The 19530-nt window shown below is 49.7% G+C and overlaps 1 protein-coding gene across 1 annotated transcript in view; it reads left to right on the top strand.

Moving 5' to 3' along the window:
* LOC144162859 (muscle, skeletal receptor tyrosine protein kinase-like) overlaps positions 1-19530 on the top strand; it is a gene marked incomplete in the record, with an annotated part of 645867 nt that overhangs the window by 605908 nt on the left and 20429 nt on the right. Inside the window, 2 exon segments of the mRNA XM_077693565.1 lie at positions 16202-16364; positions 19089-19503. Of these exon segments, the coding sequence (XP_077549691.1) occupies positions 16202-16364; positions 19089-19503 (578 nt within the window).

Below are 19530 nucleotides of genomic sequence, written 5' to 3'. Positions count from 1 at the left end.
AATTGACTTTGTAGTTACGACAGAAATGTGTGTCGTAACAACAGATGGCTTCGTCGTAACAACAGGACTTCTGTTGTCACAACAAAGTTTTTGTCGTGCGACAGGAATACCTGTTAGGTTTTTGCGGTACTCCTGTTGTGACTGAGAACTGAGTTGCTCGAGCCCCTACGGCAACGGCTACAACTGCGGCTACGGCTACGGCTATGGCCTTCTCCTCGGCTGGCTGTTCCTGACGCCTCGTCGCCGTTATGGATGCGTCGCGAGCGGCTTTGATTAATTGTGCGAGGAGGCGGCGTCGGAAGGATTGCCGCTCCGTCGGCCGTATGCGTATTTAATATAATAAATTATTCGCGCCGTTCCCCGGCCCTCCCTTCCCGTGCTGTCTGGTGGCCGCCGGCAGTGATTGTTCTGCGTCGTCGTGGGTCGCTCACTCGTGTAATTGGAAAATTCCTGCACTGCTTCCGCTCTTTATGATCTATACGCCGCGTTCTTCGTGTTTGTTTTCTATTATTTTTACTTGCATATCACTTGCTTGTCTCGCTTTTGTTTCTGCACCGCTATGCTAGTTAGCTTTCCGGCTTTGGCTATGGCTTGGCGCGTTTAGCCTTAAACGTTTCTAGCACGTGCAGTACCGGACGCTTTGCTGGCGTGTTTGCTAGGATTAGTTTGCTAGGCGGTGGTGGTGAGCGGCGCTTAATTGTTGAGCACCCCAAGCCATGTTCCGATCATCCCCGGATAATGAGATTTTCGATAAAAAAAGGCAGTGAGTTCTGTTTTTGACTTGACAGCGTAAACCCTTACTATTCAGAGTTTTGTTGAGGTTATTAATCAGTATTGGCTGAGCGCACCAGGAGGCAGCTGCCGCTTTTTTCATGCGAATATGCGCAGACAATAGGGCTGTGTACCGACACCTTCCTAGTCCGTGATATTTGAATTTGGCGGCAGGCGTTAGCGATTACGGTGCCACTGCGTTTGAACATGAAAGTGTTTTATTCCTGGATACACAAACATTTCACTGACGTCATATCCGTCACGGAAGTGACGCCAGTTCCAACGGAGCAAGCGGCCTGTAAAGGGTGCACCCCTGCACACAGGGTCTTCTTGCGGGAAAGCAACCTTTAGAACCAAAGAGTACGTTATACTTAGGGTTGTTCGTTCTCGGGTTTTATATTTTAACAAAAAAGTGTTTTTATCCCAGGATACACCAAGATGAAGTCACATCCGTCACGGAAATGACGCCAGTGCACCTTTGCCAAAGCAACCCGCCCACAGGACGTCGCTCGCCAAGCACACCCGAACGACAGCCGCCGACCCGCAAATCATGCTCAGCTGCAGATTTCGCTGCACATTTCACTTTCGTGTTTTACCGATTCCTATGACAGAGGAATCAAGCACATTTTTTTTTTACGTAGGCCTGCTAATGTATACCCCTCTGGGTGAAGTCGCATAGAAAAGTATAGGCTCTACGGCGACGGCGTCCTGCAATGATTCCCGTCGAAATAGCGGCGGTTACAGAACGGTCTACAGACGTGTGTGGGGTATGGTTATAACGCGTTCGCTTGTACTGACGAGATCTGGCGAGATCTTTTATCCTCTTGTGAATCTCTCGGCCAGTGATTACGACGCAGGGACACTTTCGGAGTGCCGGCTTTGTTACAGCATCGCCGCCATTTGCTCAGCTGCGCTTGTGGCCGCAGTTTCGCGAAACATCATTTCCTCGGGGCGCGCGGTTGCGTGTGCATATAATAGCGGCCGTGCGGTGAAATCAATCCGGAACTTGGAGGAACAGCGAGCGGTGGTGGGTGCGCCGGAACTGCGACCCACTTTCCGCCGATACTTTTCTTTCCTTTTTGTTCTTTCTTTCCTTGCTCTCTTTGCCTCTAACCACTAACGGCCGGGCGTTTTGTCTCGTACACTTTGGCGCAGATGCTTATGGAAAATCGAACGCGCTCGTTCTATTATGTGCGCAGGGGACAACAGGGAGAAAGGGGGGGGGGGGACACTTACCATGACTGCGTAATCAATTTCCGTGGTTCCTTTCTCTCTACCATTCTCTTCCACGCCCTGCAGTGTTTCGCCAAACCGCGTATCCGGTTTCGTCCCTTCCGTTTTGCCTGCCTCGTTTGGCCAGATGATTTAAGGTCTTATCTTCGCGCCATACATTTCTCTGGATTTGGGTACGCATTTTAAATCAAGTCTGCTCGCTCAGTTTTTTAGCTCTGTGCGTTCATTTTGTACAAGAACGGGGCAATCTCTCCTTTTGTTTTACCGGCTGAGCATCTCTTCCCCCTTTTTTCCCTCGGGTACGTCCTCGAAACGGACCCGGCGCGGTGGCTCTGTGGTTAAGGCGTTGGACGCGGGTTCGATTCCCAGCCGCGGCGCCCGCTTTTCTGATTGAGGCGAAAAGCAAAACCGCCCGTGGGTACGAGATTTCTGCGCACGTTAAACATCCCCAGGTGGTCAAAATTAATCCGGAGTCCTCGACTACGGCGCGCCTCATCTCCTGCTTGCGTCGGCACGTTAAGCACTACTATCAATCACCCAATCAATCAGTAAATCAATATTCGAAACGGTCACACGTCATTCCTTTCGCTTGCTTGCAATAAGGTCGGATAGTTTGTTTGCACCATGTAACTACAGTTCGAGGCAATACCGTCGGTTTCTCTGGTATCGCTGACGCTGGATTGTCATGCGCCTGCTGCTCTGCTGCCAGGTTCAAGTAAATTGAATTGAACTGAATAAACTTTACCTTGTGCGCGGGTTTCCCGCAGTGGGCTTGTGTTACCCTGCTGCTGGGGTAGTGGCTTTGTAGAGGGCGCCGCTGGCGCGTGCCGAATGCTTTACTATCTGCATCAGAGCACGTTGTTCCTGCTCGTGCTCGCTGGTCACCCACGACGTTCGTCTACGGCAAGGCTTTCCTAAGTACCGACAGAAAGGGATTAGGGAGTCCAATCAATACTTACAGTCAATCAGTCTTATCCAGTGATTCCTACGCGACATTCCGCGTTCCCCAGTCAGTGCAGGCCGGACGCACGCACGCACGCACGCACGCACGCACGCACATATTGTAACGTGGTGGCAGAAAAGATGACACGAACTATGGCGAAGAATGACGAACGATCTATTTACAGTATTTACATGGCGGCCATAACCACAATATAGCGCGCGCTGGGACCCAGCCACCCAGCCACTATGGGGCATTGCCTGCGTGTGTGTCCCGTGACTATGTATATATATATATATATATATATATATATATATATATATATATATATATATATATATATATATATATATATATATATATATATATATATAAGGTAAGTAAAGACAGAGACGCACAAGAAAAGCATTTAAACGTTTACTGACGTTTCGGGAACATGACTTCCTAAAAAAGAAACAAAAAAATGAAGTACGCAATCGGCTCGGGGCAGGGGAGAATGAAACCAGAGACCCGCGGGTGAGCGACTGAGGCCGACAGTGCTCACAACGAAGGCGGCAGAAACACTCACGGATCGAAGGTTGTCGCGCTGATGAAGCCTGGGGTCGAGATTGGCCCAATGGAACGCGCCGCCGAGATATAGGAAAAAACGGCTGTGGGGAGTAGAAAGGAGCGCGCGGGAGGAGCGATTGGTTCCGTACGAAGCGCAGATGTTATCGGCTCTACGGAAACGCCGAACACGTTTTACTTTTTGTTGTTTTGTTTTTGTCACCTTCTACATTTCCTGTGGAACCCTTGCCGCTCACAAAAAAAGGGGGACTCGCGGGTCACTGCCCTCTCTGTCGTTTCCTAAACGGCGTACCGTGAACTATCCACCTTGCATTCTGTGGGCACTCCAGGGTTTCTTTCAATTATAGTTTGAATTTCTTTCATAATTGCGCTCTAAAATGAGGTTTCTGAGCTTGCTTTATTGTGTCAAACAGAAATCTTATTCTGGTGCCTGCAAAGATAGGGTTTTTTGTATTTATTATCCGTGCTCCATTTCTCCTCCTAGTACAGTCATTTACCTCCAGTGCCGTTGCTTGGTTGCTAGCCGACAGGCGTTGCGCAGAGCGGCAAAGCCACCTGCGTTTCATTTATATATAGCTCCTGGCCCGTCTGTCTTTCTGTCGGTCTGTCTGTCTGTCTGTCTGTGCGCGCGCGGGAGCGAGGCAGACAGACAGGGAGGGAGGGAGGAAGGGAGGGAGAGCGTTTACTGAAACAATGGGGAAAGGGTATGGGAGAAAAAGCTATGTGCAGCGGGTGGCCATCGTATTCCGGTTGGCCATGTGCTGTAGCTACCGCCCACTCGCACTGCTCAAGGGTAGGGGATCTGGGTGGTGGAGGATTGGTGGGGACGTCCAGACGAAATGAGCGGTGGTGTTGGGCTAATCGCATTGGGGGGGAAGCAGTTAAGTGGGTAGTTGGTAGATAGATGCGGTGGAGATGGAGTTTATTGTAATACGTGTTAGTTTAAAGTCGGTGCCAAATGCGGGCGTCTGCGTTATGAAGGGAAGGGTGGGAAGGTGGATAGGATTCTTTCTGCGAAATTTTTTACTTATGTGCTGGCACTAAAGAGATGCAAAACCGCGCAATGTATGTGGTTACAAGCTGATATGTCTGCAACCGGTTTGTCGATTTAAGCAAATTTATACCGAGTGACTGTGGATGCGGATTCGTTCGGATTTCGCCGACGTGTCTGTGTATAGCTCCGTATGTTTGTAAATGGCACCGTTTTGTTAACTAATACGACTGGTGAGCCGTCGCAGTGCACCTGGCCAGTCAGCCAATGAACGCACGACCGCACGAACGCATGTTGCCTGTGAGTGGTCTTTGGCTGGCTGCAAGCAGTTGTACTGTGAGGGCATGTACTGTAATGGTGAGCTTAGTATTCTCTTTGGTATCTCGAGATACAGTCTTGTAGAGGAACAAAGAACTCGCAAAAATAGGACGAATGAAAAGTCGGACACACGTGAATAACAATAACCACGACGCCTGCTAACGTTTCGGCAACTGAACTTGCCTTCATCAGCGTAGGATAAGATACAGTTTTTACCGTGTATGAAGTCTGCAGTCTGTATGAATTCGGCATTCTGCATGCTGGCTAGTACACTTGCCGAAACGCTAGTAGTGAACTTCGTCGTGACTGTTTTTCATGTGAGTCATACATACATACATACATACATACATACATACATACATACATACATACATACATACATGCATACATACATACATACATGCTTGCGTACATACACACATTCATGCATTCCTACAAACGCACATACATACATACATGCATACATACATACACACATACATACATACATACATACATACATACATACATACATACATACATACATACATACATACATACATACATACATACATACATACATACATACATACATACATACATACATACATACATGCTTGCGTACATACACACATTCATGCATTCCTACAAACGCACATACATACATACATGCATACATACATACACACATACATACATACATACATACATACATACATACATACATACATACATACATACATACATACATACATACATACATACATACATACATACATACATACATACAACGCACACTTGTAATAAGCCATGCGAGTTTGGTACCTAAACATGAAATTGTGTTTAAACTGAACTTGACTTTTTCTGGCCACTGGCCTAAAACACAATATGGATATTCTTGCTGCGGCAGAAATGGCGCTTCTTTTTAAACGCAGAGATTTTATTTTTTCCGTCTTGGAAAAAGAGTCTCTCTATTGCCTGACTCTTGTTTCCAATCACCGAGGAACAAAATGGCTACAGACTGCTCAACTAAATGTGCGCGCTGAAAGCAAAGGGAAAGTCGAGACGATCAGCAAAGTAAGATAAAAATAAACGGAGAGAAAGGAACAAGACACGAAGACTAACACAAGAAAACAAAACGCGAAGCAGGCCATCTGTAAAAGGATCGCTCCGTGCTACAGCCATACATGGGCTCGGCTCAAGGCAAGAACCACCGTAACCCACAATCCGTGGTTATAAATCAACCGTCGGCTACGGTGTGCCGGAGGGGAGGGCTCCCAGCCGGATAGACAGACGATGCTTTCTTTTGTCTCTTCCGCTCCGATGCTCTGGAAGTTGTTTTTATCTCCTTCTTTATCTCTTACCTTCTTTGCTTTCGTCAGTGCTCTCTCCAAGGCATGTTTTCCCATCTTTTTTTTCTTTCCCCTAGTCCCGTATTTACTGTTGTGTTAGCCGTAGCGCTGCATATATGCATGCGGACGTCCATTCATGCAGAAAGCACTGCTGCTCGGCCCGTCTTCCCTCTGCTTAGCAATTCTGAACAGAAGACGACGACTTTCAGGCCTGCACCCAGCAGGCCATTTCCTCATCCACGGCTTCTTTTGCATGGCCCGTTACCCAGCAGCCGCCGAAGCACGCTATCGTGCTTGTACGCGTATCCTGCGTTGTTCAGTTTTCACGGCGCATGTGCGCCCCGGCGATCGCATCGCAGTCAACCCAGCCGCGAATCTCTTTCCTCCCGCTTCCCTCCCGCTTCCCTCATTCTAATTTTTTTTATTTTAGGGAATCGTCCCCATCCGCCGACTCCCCGTCGATAGTGGCGCCTGGCGCGCGTACGCGGCTTGTTTCGTTGGCGACAAAGTCGTTCGGGCTATCGCGCTAGTCTGCCCCCGCAATTCATTCCAATCCATTCGCCTGAAAGTGTGTCCATCTCGCTAGCGCAGACGCCCATATAGAGCAACACCTGCGTGGTCGAAACGCTCGGAAGCCGGCCTCAAGTATGTAACCTTGCCCATTGCGTAACCCTTTTACTGGCTGAAGTTGAATTCATCGTGTGTAGAAATGTCTAGCCAGTAATGGTTGGAGGACGGGATCCAGCCACTAGGCCTTGTTGTCGATGCAGGGTTTTCGCCAACCGCCCAATTCGAGCTGCTTCTAATTCAGTTTTCTTCCCGAACGCAGAATAGCAAATGGCTGCGTCGAACGCTTTCGTTCCGAACTGTTTTGTTCGTCCCTTTTCCGTCTTCTTCGGCCGGCCGGTTTCCCTGTTGGGCCGTCTTGGCTTGTCTTGGCTTGGCTTGGGGAGCCTCGCAGGCGGCCCGGAGCACCCTCTGCTTCCCTGTGCCTCCTCCTCGCCCAAATGAAGACAAATTGCTCGAGGGAAACCGTTCGCTCATGTGGGATTCCTCTCCGCACTCCTTGATGCTGGCGGCAGTAATACTGACGACGTCTCGGTCTGTCTCGGCTTTTGCCCCCTTCGAGGATGCGGCGCCCCCGAATAAGTGCGTTTGCCACGGTCTGCGCGTCTCCAGAGCTTCTGTCGCCGTCGATGTGTGCTTGTCTGCGCCCTCCGGTGACGTCTGTCTCTCTCGGGCTTTCCCGGTGTGTCGACACAAGGCGCACTGATGTCTCACTCCGAGCCGCTCTTGACTGCGGCCACTTTAGTCGGATGTGACAGTGAGGCGTCAGAAGAAAACGAATTGGGAGAGAGGCAAACTCTTGCACTCTTATTTCTGGTTTTCCGGGTATTGGAGTAGACTTTCTGAAGTGAGCTCCTGCGACGTAAGCACCACAGGAAAGTGACCGTGACTTTGTAGGTGTGTAAACCATTAGAAAGTGAAAGAAAGGGGGAGAGGGGTAGGCTACCTTAGTAATTCGGGCTGGTGAGTTAGCGCTGCAGTCATACGGCAAGTCTGAGTAGACACTCAACTTGCATTTTTATTCTCTAGATGCTCTGTACGCGCGCATTTCGTATGTTAGTTTCTCGGGTTGCGGATGAACTATGATAATGTTCCTGATGGGGATATTTTCCCTGTGTGTGCGGCTCAACTTTATCCGTGCAACGTAGAAAAATATCGTTCTTGATTTCCACAATTCATTTGAGAACTGTAGCGCTTACATGTTTGCTGCAGCCAATGCTTGCACCCATCACCGATTTCCTTTGGCCCATCTGTAATGGCCTGTACAAAGTTGGACGCATAGAAAAATCATTATTGTAATTGTGTATTCTTTATTTTTAAGGTTAATTGGCGAATGGAAGATGATAGGTGTAACATTAAGGGACAAGAAGAGAGCGGCGTGGATCAGGGAACAAACGCGGGTTAAGGACATATTAGCAGAAATTAAGACGAAATGGGAGTGGGAAGAGCATTTAATGCGAAGACAAGATAACCTTTAATAATTAAGGGTAACAGAGCGGATCCCTAGAGAAGCCAAGTGTGGCAGGGGGCGGCAGGAAGTTAGGTGGGCAGATGAGATCAAGGAGTTTTCGGGGATAAATTGGTCACAGTTAGCACAGGACTGGGATAATTGGAGATCTGTGGGAGAGGCCTTTGCCCTGCAGTGGACGTAGATAGGATGATGATGATGATTTACAAGGTGTGTCTCAACGTCTACTGGGGGCTCGGGAAAGCCGTAAAAGAGGGGGGAGGGGGCATTTACATTATCTTGTCTGTTCCCGTGCTACTTACAAAAGTCCGCAAGGACATCACAGTCTCTTTTACGTGCTCCCGGCCAATGGAGATGATGCCCACTCCTGGAGGGTCTTGATGTTCGGCGGAAGATGGGCTCTTCTCCACGCCGTGAGCCCCGAGCACTCCCATAGCATGTGGTTGATTGTGGGCCTTCTCGGGGACTGACCTAAGGAGCAGGTCACGGTAAAATTGTAATCTGTTTTAAATCCCCTTACTTCGATTTGTTTTCCTTCCCGTGACTCAACTCAGCCACTCCAGCTCCCGAGTAGGTCATCTGTCCCGAACATTAACGGTAATGTTTTGAACCTGAGCCATGTGAACGGCGCTGACGCCCAATTTTATCGTTTCAGCATCATTATCATCATCATAATCATCATCATCCCCGCAAACTTTTTTATCGCATCTGCCCGCTTAACTTTAGTGTAGCCTTTAGTGCAGCCGAAGTGACGAAGGCATCACAACACCATTAGAGAGACGGGAGACGTGACAACATATCGCTTCACCACAAAAGAAATCACTAGTGTAAGTGAAAAAAATAACTCCCTCCGTTCGGAAATAGGGGTGCGCGCGAAGCCTGACCTCAGCGGAAACGAAGTGAAAACGAAAACGACCAAAATCTAAACGCAGTTACCACAAAACGAAAACGAAAACACCTCTGCCAAAACGCAATGACCGAAATCAAAACGCGAAACCATCGATCGACCAAAACGAAACCCTCTCATTTCGCTGAACTTCACCCGAACGCAAATGTTTGGTATACGTTACTGTAGGTCATTCTTATACGATTTTCGGGAACGTTTAGCGGAGCGAACCACGCGCGGCCTACCCATGCCGCGCTGGGAGGTGAGCTGCCCGACGAGAGCGAGCGACGGCACCTGTGATGTGGCGTGATACGAGCGACGACGCTGATTGGCTCCCATTTAGGCGTGATTTACGGCGACACCTGTGCACGCGCGCCCTGGCCAGCTGCGAACGGCGAGCGAGAGCTACTACGACCAAGCTCCAACAGGGCCACAGTCAACACTTTTTCTCTTGCCAATCCCCCGTACGTGCCAAGCACTTCAAGGGCACCATCATCATTGTCGTCGTCGTCCTCATTAAAGGAGCCATGAAGAGAAAATACAACTTCGTGTGATTTGAAAGAACTAGGATTCAGTATCTCACTCAGCTCCATTACAGACCCAAAAGATGTTTTTTAACGAAAAAAAAAAGCAAGAAGTATTTAAAAACTTTCAAATTTTGCGCCACAGTGACGTGTTATGAGCAAGAATGACGTCATACGGGCCAACAATAAAACATAATTTTCAGTGCGTTAACTGCGCGTTAGCATTCAAGTGATGCGGTCAAATGGGACTAGAGGCCCCATTACAGACGTCCAGTCATGTGTCGTCGCGACAGATCAGTTAGGCGGCCGCCAATCGCACAAACAAGGTTCCGTGACGTCATAGAAAAGTTGCGGGAAATTGGCTAGGGGGTCGCGACTGCTTCACACGTTTTCTTTAATATTTCCGTTATTTGTTCGAAGATTGCGATGATATTGGTATCATTGTTATCGTGACTAAGCGGTCTTTCTAATAAACCCAACTTGTATTTTGTCTTCATTGCTCCTTTAAAGCACGTGGGTAAAGTTGGCTTTGCCGCAAGGCGTTTCGGCGTACGCCACCACCGACGGCGCAAGCCATCCAATGTAGGCGTTGCTTGACAAGTTTCTGGCCCGTCGTTAGGTGTTGCCATACACTGGTCTGAAACGCTCTCATTGAAATCCAGCAGCGCGTGTTTGCTGACACATTCGGTTCAGTTGGTTCCGTCTTGTCGTGTCTACTTCACCCTCCGTCTTTGACCATCTCTCTGTTCACACCGCTCGGTAAAAATGTTGCGGATTGGGCTGGATCTCTGCGAGCTGAAAGAGCGCGCATGGGATACCTTCTTCCACGGGCCTCCCATCCCTCGTGCGCAGATCGTTGTGACCCTTCCTTCCTTTCCTTCAGTTTTGTCGATATTGGGTTTATTTATGACCTTCCCTTTTGTCCGGACCAAGTTTCACGTCTTCCTTCTCATACCCTACTTCCGCCTCCTTCTCCTCTTACTCATTTTCCAATCCGCCCTTCCCCCACTCCTCCTGCGTTTCCTGTCCCTTTTTTTGCTTTTTACTTTTATTCTTCTGATCCGTCGATTCTTGAGATAAACGAGCTCAGATGTCTCGTGTGGGGTCAATATCCTTTAACAAGAGCGCCGTTCTCTTGCGCTTCCCTTCTCTCCCCCTCAGCCTCTTCCGTCTGCAGTATGTATAATACTAGCCGCTGCATTATACTCCGCGCATATTGTGTCATTTCCTTATATCCTTCTGCTTTCGCTGGCTGCCTTTTCTCGCACCGTTTTTCGCTGTCGCGCCCTCGCCGTTTTCAGGCCTTGGTCCGCAGCATCTTCCGTGCTCCACCGACTCTTTTATGCTGAGACAGCGCCGGTCTTTTTTCTTCTTTACGGGCGCGACCGCCGATGCAAACGGAACTGGTGTTCCCTTCGGGACCTGCGCTTGTGCATCCCACGCATTCCCTTACATCAGCTTCGCCGCTTATACGCGTTACGCGGGCTGGTTTCTTTTTATTTTTTCTGTTGCACGCGCGCCGTGCTTACGCAATCAAAACGCGTGGCCCTCATCAGAGTGCAGCTGGATTTCGGTTTCCGAGCAGTCTTACTTAAAGGCGATCCGTGGTCAGAAAGCCTGCTCTGCCTGCTTTTCCTATTTTTTCTCGTCCGCTAGTAGCTAATCGCCACCATTTCTCAACGGTGTTTTCCTTTTATCCTGACCGATGGGAACAACGGCGATCCCGCCTCGTATGCTTTAGATAACGTAACCTGGTGGCTTTCTTATCCAGTGGGCGTTGGCTCAGCGCTGCTACGGCATTCTGAATAAAACGACGAAAGATGGACGTTCCCGCCTTCCCGAGGTCTCGGATTCCGCGCGCACTGCTTTCCCTTTGTGCGACCATCTCTGTTCTGGCTTCTTCGACGACCAAGGAAATGGGACGGATGTGGGACCAAGGACGGATGTGGGACCAAAGATGAATGTGGGACTAACGTTCTAGACTGCGTCTACACTATTGCTTCTGCATCGCTCGACCCTCTTCCTTTGCTAATACGACCGCCTACGTTTCGTCTGGAATTTCAGCAGCCTCGAAACCGACCCGCAGTGAAGTGAACAGCGAAGTTTTGTCTTATGAAGTTTGCTATAAACGCTTAGTTCTTGAGATTTTGTTTTGTTTTTACATAATTTGAGGAAGTACGCAGCTGTTACTTGCAAAAAATAAAAGGAGCTCTAAAATGACACGAGGATGAAAGAGGATAGGGGAGTTTCGTCTTTGATTGTTTCTTCTCTCACTGTTTCACCCAATTCGCAACAAACCCCAACTGGCTCTTCTGTATTCGGTGCTATGGTTCACTATCAGCGACGAAAACCAGTTTTCTTTGGCGTATTTGCGAAAGGGCTGTGGATGCACCATTCAGCCTTCATCGTCGCTTTAAAAGAATGTCTAGTGAAATCTCCTTAAGCCGATTGCGATGGGATAACGAAACACTGTTCGTCTTATTTATGCAACGTTCACTTAAACAAAAGTCTCTTAAATTAAATGGCTATAGTTGTTTTCGTTTGAAAGCAGTACGCATTGGGAACGGATGGATGTAACAGTGATATAAAAACACCTGAATATTGATTAAAAAACCGTATTTCATGTCGTTTCGTGAATACGAATTCTTATTTTCACCTGTATGGCGTGCCTGTGTGGATTATTGGCTACGTGGTTGCTTTCGCGTTCTGATATCAGTCAAACAGTTTTATTTTGCTCTACTCCGTTGGGCTACAATTTCTCGCCTATCATTGAAGATAACTTTGCTTTAACCTCGAATCAGACGGTCTCTAACGCTGATCCCGCTTTTGAAGCATTTGTTTGTGTGGTTACGCGTTGGTAATCTGCAAACTCGAGTTCTATCTGACAAGAGACAAGTACGACCAAAAGCAAACGTACCAGTCTTTTTTAAATGCAGAGCATTTCTTTAACTCACGATGTCACCCGTTCTAGGCGTCCGTAGTAGTCCGCATCGCTCGCCTCGACATGCCCGGCTCAGACGTTTCGCTATCGGCGCGATCAACATTCGATAGCGCGCCCAGGCACGTTTCAAGGACACTCTCTCCCCTCTCTCGGACTCAACGTGCGCCGAGGCTGCCAATTTTACTGCTGACGAGCGCTCTCTCGTCAGCAGTTGCCACAAGTGCAACAACATTAACGTAACGCAAACTACATAACGTCGTGCGCCCCCGGAAATGATCTGCATTTGATCGTTCCCCTCGCGAGGGGGATGTTTCACTGCGTCGCCATGCGAACAGTTTGCCACGCTTTAGTTTCAGTTCCGTATCTCCCCGCCGCGGCCGTGGAGAGAAGGCGGCCGGCCGCGACTCTCGCCACCGCGGCGCTGCGGTTGCGAGTTGCGCTAGGACAGCGAGCGTCGTCTGCTAGCGGGGAGCGGAACGCGTTCCGCTCGGCATCTCCGGTCTTCGCCACTTCTGGCTGTTTCACAGGCCATTGTTTCGGAAAGGGCGATAGGGAATACATTTTCTGCTTTGGTTTGCGAAGATGCGGGAGTAATTAAGGATCATAGTCGTTAGCGTTTCTTCCAATTGCCGCTTAAAAATTACTGGATGTGTTGCGTTATCTTTTTCCCGGACTCATACGGGGGGAAAGCCCGAAATTCTGACTAAGTTACCGCCCAGCAGAGGCTCTCAATAAATGCCATAAAACCGCTTTAGCTAGTTGACCTGTCAGCACTCCCCTTCCATTTGCTCGTGATGAATACCGGTATGGCAACGGTGCAGCACTTAGGCACCAGCTCGTGCCTATCGTGACGGCACGCAGTTCGGGGTGCTGGCATTTTGCATTTGTGAATACCTAACGCGGCTCAGTTTAGCTGACTTTACCTTATCTGGAAAGCGACAACATTCGGTTGATTCATTGTGTAGTTTTGGCGCCTCGCTGCTACACCTGGGTTATGAGGCGCGCCGTAGGGGAGGGCTCCGGATTAATTTTGACCACCTGGGGATCTTTAACGTGTGCCGAAATCTCGAACACACGGGGGGTGTTTTCGCTTTTCGCCTCCATCAGAAAATCGGCCACCGCCGCCGGGAATCGAACCCGCGTCCTTGGGCACGACGACTTCCACGACATCCTTGGGCACGACGACGAGAATGGCGAGCTGGGCTAGTTGGTATATACGCATGACGAAACCTTCAAAAAGCGCAACTCGGAAAAAAAAAACGTAAGACAGGCAGAACAACAGGCCGGGTGCAGTTGTTCGCCATGTTGTTCTGCCTGTCCTACGTTTTAGGGGTGAAGCCCCTTAGGGGCTCGGGTTGTCGGCGTCTCATGTCGTCGTCTGATGTCGTCACATGTCGTCGTAGCATCATGTAGTCACGGTACTAAAACACCGGGGCACTCGTTTTCCAACGCTTCGCGCTACTACATTTCGTCGTTCAAAGACACGAGACTTACAGCAAAGCTATATACCTTTACCCCCTAACGGTTTCATCTCCGTGGACAAACACGCCAAGGCGCCAAGAATACACTTATACACTGCATGCTTCGCCCCTCCCCACGCTTTACGTTAGTGGAGATGGCCCGGGATTTTCTCTCGGTGTTGCGCTTTTTCAAGGTTTTGTCATAGACAACATTCCTGTGATGCACGAAAACTTCTAGTCTAACTTCGCTCATCCTTGCAATTTCTTAGAACATCGCACCTGCGCTGCTGTTTGTAACACCGCAAAGACGAAGCCGAGAGACGCAAGAACATGCGCTCGGTCCTAGGGGAAAAAGGTTCTCTACTCCGTCTCCGCACCCATCCCGGGGAGGACATCCTCCTCCCCCGCATCCCATGAATCATTCAGACGCCGTAGCAGCTATTCCCTCCTGCCCCGCGAACACGGTCGGAGCCGGCAGTGCTTTAAGAACGGCGAAGACGACGTGACGGTATTCGCCGTCGTCGCCACAGCAGTCGCCGCGTCGGCGTCTTTCCGCGGACCCGTTCTCGAGAACACTTAAATCAATTATCCTCCCGGGCCGGGGTTGATCCGAGAACCCGCGGTGGACGTCGCGGAGCTCGGCCTCTGCTTTGGTACACAGCTGCCACTTTAATTTGGAAGGAAGCCCGGACCGCTCTGGCCTTTATTGGGGGCGCGTGACTGGAATGCGGTACCGAGGACTTGAAAAGCACGCTTCGAACTTCCCTTCTCTCAGTGCGCATAATTCTGTTTCCTGGGCTCCTTCATCAGTGCGTACGTGGAATTTTGTGTCAGGAAGTAATACACAGTCAGCCCGGAGCAGTGTTGCGTGTTTGTATGTATGTGCTGGCATGTGTGGGCTTTTATGGGCGTGCGTGTGCGTGTATTTGTGAACTTATGCACTCGTTCTCGTCTCTCTGCGAGTGTGTGTGTCACGGCACTGTTCTTAATTAGAGCCCCACTGGTCAGAGCAGTTCTAGTGATAACCTCGGTAAAACTTGCGGACATTGAAAGGGACGGGGGGGGAGGGTGGGGGGGGGCACGTTGAATGACTTGAGTTGAAAGCGCGTGGCTGTGCAGACGGCGGCACTCGAATGAAGCAGCCATAGCCGACGTGCAAAACGTCCGAGTTCTGAGTTCCTGATCCGATTCCGCGCTGTGTGCGCTGCGTGTTGCGTTGTTGTCTGCATGCTTAACACGATCTCCACCCAATTCGTTAAGGCTGTATACGTGTTCGAGTCTCCAATTTAGGGCCTTGTCCCTTCAACAGCGAAGTAAAGCAAGCAAAGAAAAAAAAAGGACAGTTTTGTGCCTTGTTCTAAGATCAGCAACGCAACTTTGTTAATGTTTTAGTTCTCAGCAAAATTGTGTTCGTTGTAAATGTTTTAGCTCGCAGTAATATCGTGTCGAGCAAGTTTCTTTATAAATTGGGGTTCGGACAGGAAATGTACTCGTGATTACGATACTTGTTTTTATTTTGCTGCAAAAACAAAAACATCACGCTCTCGTTGAGGAACCGTGAGGGGACTAAGTAGGTAGAATGGTCAACGGTAAGATGACTACGGGAGCAACTTCCATCCAGTAAGGATTCGCCTAAAGAACGGAGAAGCACAGACACACAATAAATAGTGTACATGAAAAAATTCCATCTGTTGTTCGTTTTAACAAAAAAAGAAATATTTGAGGAACATATAAAGGTTTAAATGAACTATTAGCGCGAATGAACTGTTAGTATCGAGCATGCGTCGAGCCAACTGCAGCGCCATAACAACCGCAGGAATTTTTTCCCCCGAAGTTTATTCATCCTCCACCTCCTTCCCATCTCGTCACAACTGCCACAGTAGTTGCGACGAAAAGGGGTTTTCCCGCGCTGGCCGGTTCTCGCCGATGGCTTCTTCCGAAGCCGTGGCTTTCCCAAACTCCTACCAGGCAGCAGCACAACCCAAAAGCGCCGCGCGCCATCTGTCCGGGAGCGTTGAAAGTGAGCTCCACTTCCCCAAAACAAAACGGGAGAGCGGGGAAGAAGGGTCTGGATTGTCGTCGCTGGAGAAACGCCAGCTCGGGCGTAGCAAAAGCTCGCGCGCATGGCGTCGCGGGCGTTGTGTGCTCGGTCGTCCTCGCAATCTGAAACGCCGCCTTCTTCCACTCCCGTGTCCTTCCTCTAGGTCTCCGTGGTGCAACCGTCGCGGTCGTCGCAGTCTGAGCTGAACGTGAGTGTGGATGCGAGTGCTACGTACGTGTGCCGTGCGACGAACGTCGTCGGGGAGAACCGCACGGAAGTAAGCGACGCCCGAGAGTTCGTCGTCAGGGTCGAAGGTTCACCGCCAGGTAAGCTGACCGACTTCCGCGTTTTTCTAGCCTGGGTGCATGCTCAATTTCCCGGCTCTTCTTCGGGTTATCATCTCCTGGTTCGGGATTTAGTTCGTATCGGATTCGTACACTGCTCTGGCAGGGAGACTGAGCGTTCTAAGCTTCGCCTTCAGGCGTCGATTCTTCGAGTCCGGAGAGCGAAAATTCCGAAATGGGGCGCTCTCGTGCTCCTGCCGCTAATGCAGGAAAGGAGCGGAGATTTTCCGCGAACGGAGGTTGCGTTGCTCACTTGGGAACCCCCCCAGTCAGTGAGTATTTACCTCGAACTCCCGCTTCTCTGCCGCGCTGTGTGCCGTGGCGTGAAGTTTCGCAGAATGCGTAGTACCGCGCGTATTTCCGAATTTTGTTTCAGTCTTCGTGAACTCTAGTAACGCGTGGTGTCCGGTTAGTTGGTGGGGCATCGTTTGAAGTATTGAGCTTGGCGCTAAGTACAGAGATGGTCTTTGCGTCAAGTGCACGGTTTCTTCTTTCAAGTTCGTCTTGGTATTTAGGCCAAGTGTAGTCCATCAAACTCAGCCTTCACTCGTTCGGAGTGTTGACGACGTCAAAAATACTGCTTCACAGCGTGAATGTGCAATGTTTTGTACATCGGCAAGTGTTTATCAACGCAACCTTATCAACTTAACGGTGGGTATGAAAGGTATACGTGTGCGTGCGGAAGTAAAGAGCGGGAAGAGTTCGGTAAAAACTATCGCAAGGGCTGGCTACTACGGCTTCGAGGATTTTATGGCATTTTTGTTGGTGTTCACTATAAAAAAAGTAACAGATTGAGCCATTATTCTTTACCTGTATACTCACAAAAAAGGAAACAAAATGTGAAATTTCTTCGGCGGACGTTTGTTTTTCGTGCGTGAACAAGCGTGCTTGTTTATTGTGCTTGTTCAGCTCCTGCCGAGTGAATTGCGTTTTCATTTTTCGCTCTTGCGCGATTAGAGGTGTTTCTTTTGTTGTTGTTTCATCGTGGCCTTTACACTTTCTTCGTTCCCGTACAACTGCGATGTGTTGATGTAGCGTATTTCTTCTGTTTATATAGAGTCCCAAGCGTATAAAATAGAAAGCAGCTCTAATAATCTACGATTCTACATTGGTGCAACGCGCCGATTCTGTTATTTTGTGCCAAATTGTTTGAACGACATTGTGAGGTGTTCCGCGTAGCTACGAAACTGTCCATTGCTGTTCTAAAATACGTTTAGCGCTCTTAGCGCCTGGAGTACTAGCCGAGCCCGATTACTCTGAATCTGGCTCGTTTCTGTGACATTTATAATTGCTCTAGCTTAATGTTCGATGACAGTGTTTCACTGGAGCAGCCTCTAATATCACTTTGAAAATGAAATTACATTCCCGAACAGCGGGCCGCGGCGAATTATTGAAAAGAGAAAGAAAAGAGAAGTCAGTTTTCTGGTCGCGGTACTCCTGGCGCCACCTGATGCACTTCACGCAGGGCTCTCACTGCTTCGCTCCCGGCGGTCTTTTTGAAGCTGAAGGGATCTCTTATTGCAGCAAGACCCAACGCGAATCGTCCCGGCTGCATAGAACGTACACTTTTCGATCGCTTCTTATTAGGGTTTTATGCAAGTGGATTGAAGGTCGTTAGGAAGGTGACGGAAAGCCATTATGAATCCAATGTAAAGTTGACGTTGAACTCTAAAACGCCGCTGTTTGTGCTTGGCAATATTGCATGTGGAGTCAATCATTTACCACATTTAAGGCGGGGGCGTTACTAACACGCATCTCCTGTCGAGCTGTTATCAATGGTCACAGAACCTGTGTTGCTGATTTACCAAGTAAGTCGCGTTTTAGTACCCGAGTCGAAAGCACATCCATCGCCCGCTCGCATAACGCATTCGGAACTGCGCGTTCGTCATTCCAGACACCTTGCCTGCTTTCGTTCCTTTTATGCGGAGTCTACAAGGATTCCGTGGGATCGACTTCTCCTCATTATGAGTATTGCTGCAGTGAAGCACCCTTCGCAGGCGGGCTTCAGTGTGCAATTGTTACGAAGCCTGCATCGATTTCGTGAGGCAGACTTCCCCTTAGTGTGCGTGTTGCTGCAGTGAAGTACCCTTGGCAGGCAGGCCTCCCCGTGCACAGGGCAAGCAGTTTCGCTCACCCTGCGTGATAATTGGTAGCCTTCCTACGCTATCTCATCGTACCTCTAAAACACAATGTGGTGTGTTGTGCTCCGATGATGCTTCTGAGCTCGGTGCGGCTTCAATGCATGAATCCAAAACGTCTCAGTAATGGGAAACTTTCTGTCGAACGGCAGCCTCTAGTGGTGGGGTGTACTTAACTGTCATAGGAACTGTCCGGTTGCGCACAGCTGGTTAATCTTAGCGCCTTCCAGCGTTGTTATCCGCTACGCGGGACAGCACCTATCTTTTTCTCTGGTGTCTTTATTATTCCTGTATTTCTGCGAAGGACAGCTTTAGATCCACCTCAATGCAGCCGTACGGCTACAAAGGAAAACTGTACAGCTTTTACAGAAACTTCGCAGTTGAAGAAAAATTTGACCTGGTCCAGGACACAGAGGAAAAGCCCCTGTATTTCACTCCCGTATATTCGCGAACGGAGGTCGTTGGCGCTTACCAGAAATCATTCATCTGAACTAGAATCCCCACTTTTGTCAAATCCGTGGCAAACGTGTCCAGCGAACTTCATTCAGTTGTGCTTGAAATTTCGCAGCGTCCCCCACCACCACCGAAGGCGCCGCCGAGTCGAACAGCGACTCGTCGTCCTCGGCCATGGTGCAGGCCGAGCAGTCGCGGCCTTCGGGCAACGACGACGACGAGAGCGGAGGCACCGCCACGGGCTCCTCTTCTTCGGCGGGCAATCAGGAGGACGTCCCCCAGGGCTTCTGCTCGCCGTACACGGGCTCGTCGTGCCGTCGCTTCCTGGGCTCGGGCCTGGTCTACTACAACATCAGCCAAGACGCGTCGCCCGTGGTGCTCAACGAACAGCTCACGCAGCAGCTCTGGGACGAGCTCATTTCCTCCCTGCTCGAGCCGTGCCGCTCGGCCGCCGAGGTGATGATCTGCCACTACGCCTTCCCGCAGTGCGAGTGGCGCGCCCGGCTCGCCATTGCCAAGCCGCTGTGCCGGTGAGAACCATTTTCGGTTTCGTTTCG

Source organism: Haemaphysalis longicornis, unplaced genomic scaffold, assembly GCF_048455015.1.
Source record: "Haemaphysalis longicornis isolate Haplotype H1 unplaced genomic scaffold, Haemaphysalis longicornis Haplotype H1 scaffold_12, whole genome shotgun sequence".
In the NCBI taxonomy this organism is placed as follows: domain Eukaryota; kingdom Metazoa; phylum Arthropoda; class Arachnida; order Ixodida; family Ixodidae; genus Haemaphysalis; species Haemaphysalis longicornis.
Note: the sequence above shows the minus strand (reverse complement) of the source record. Positions and strands in the feature narration are given on the sequence as shown.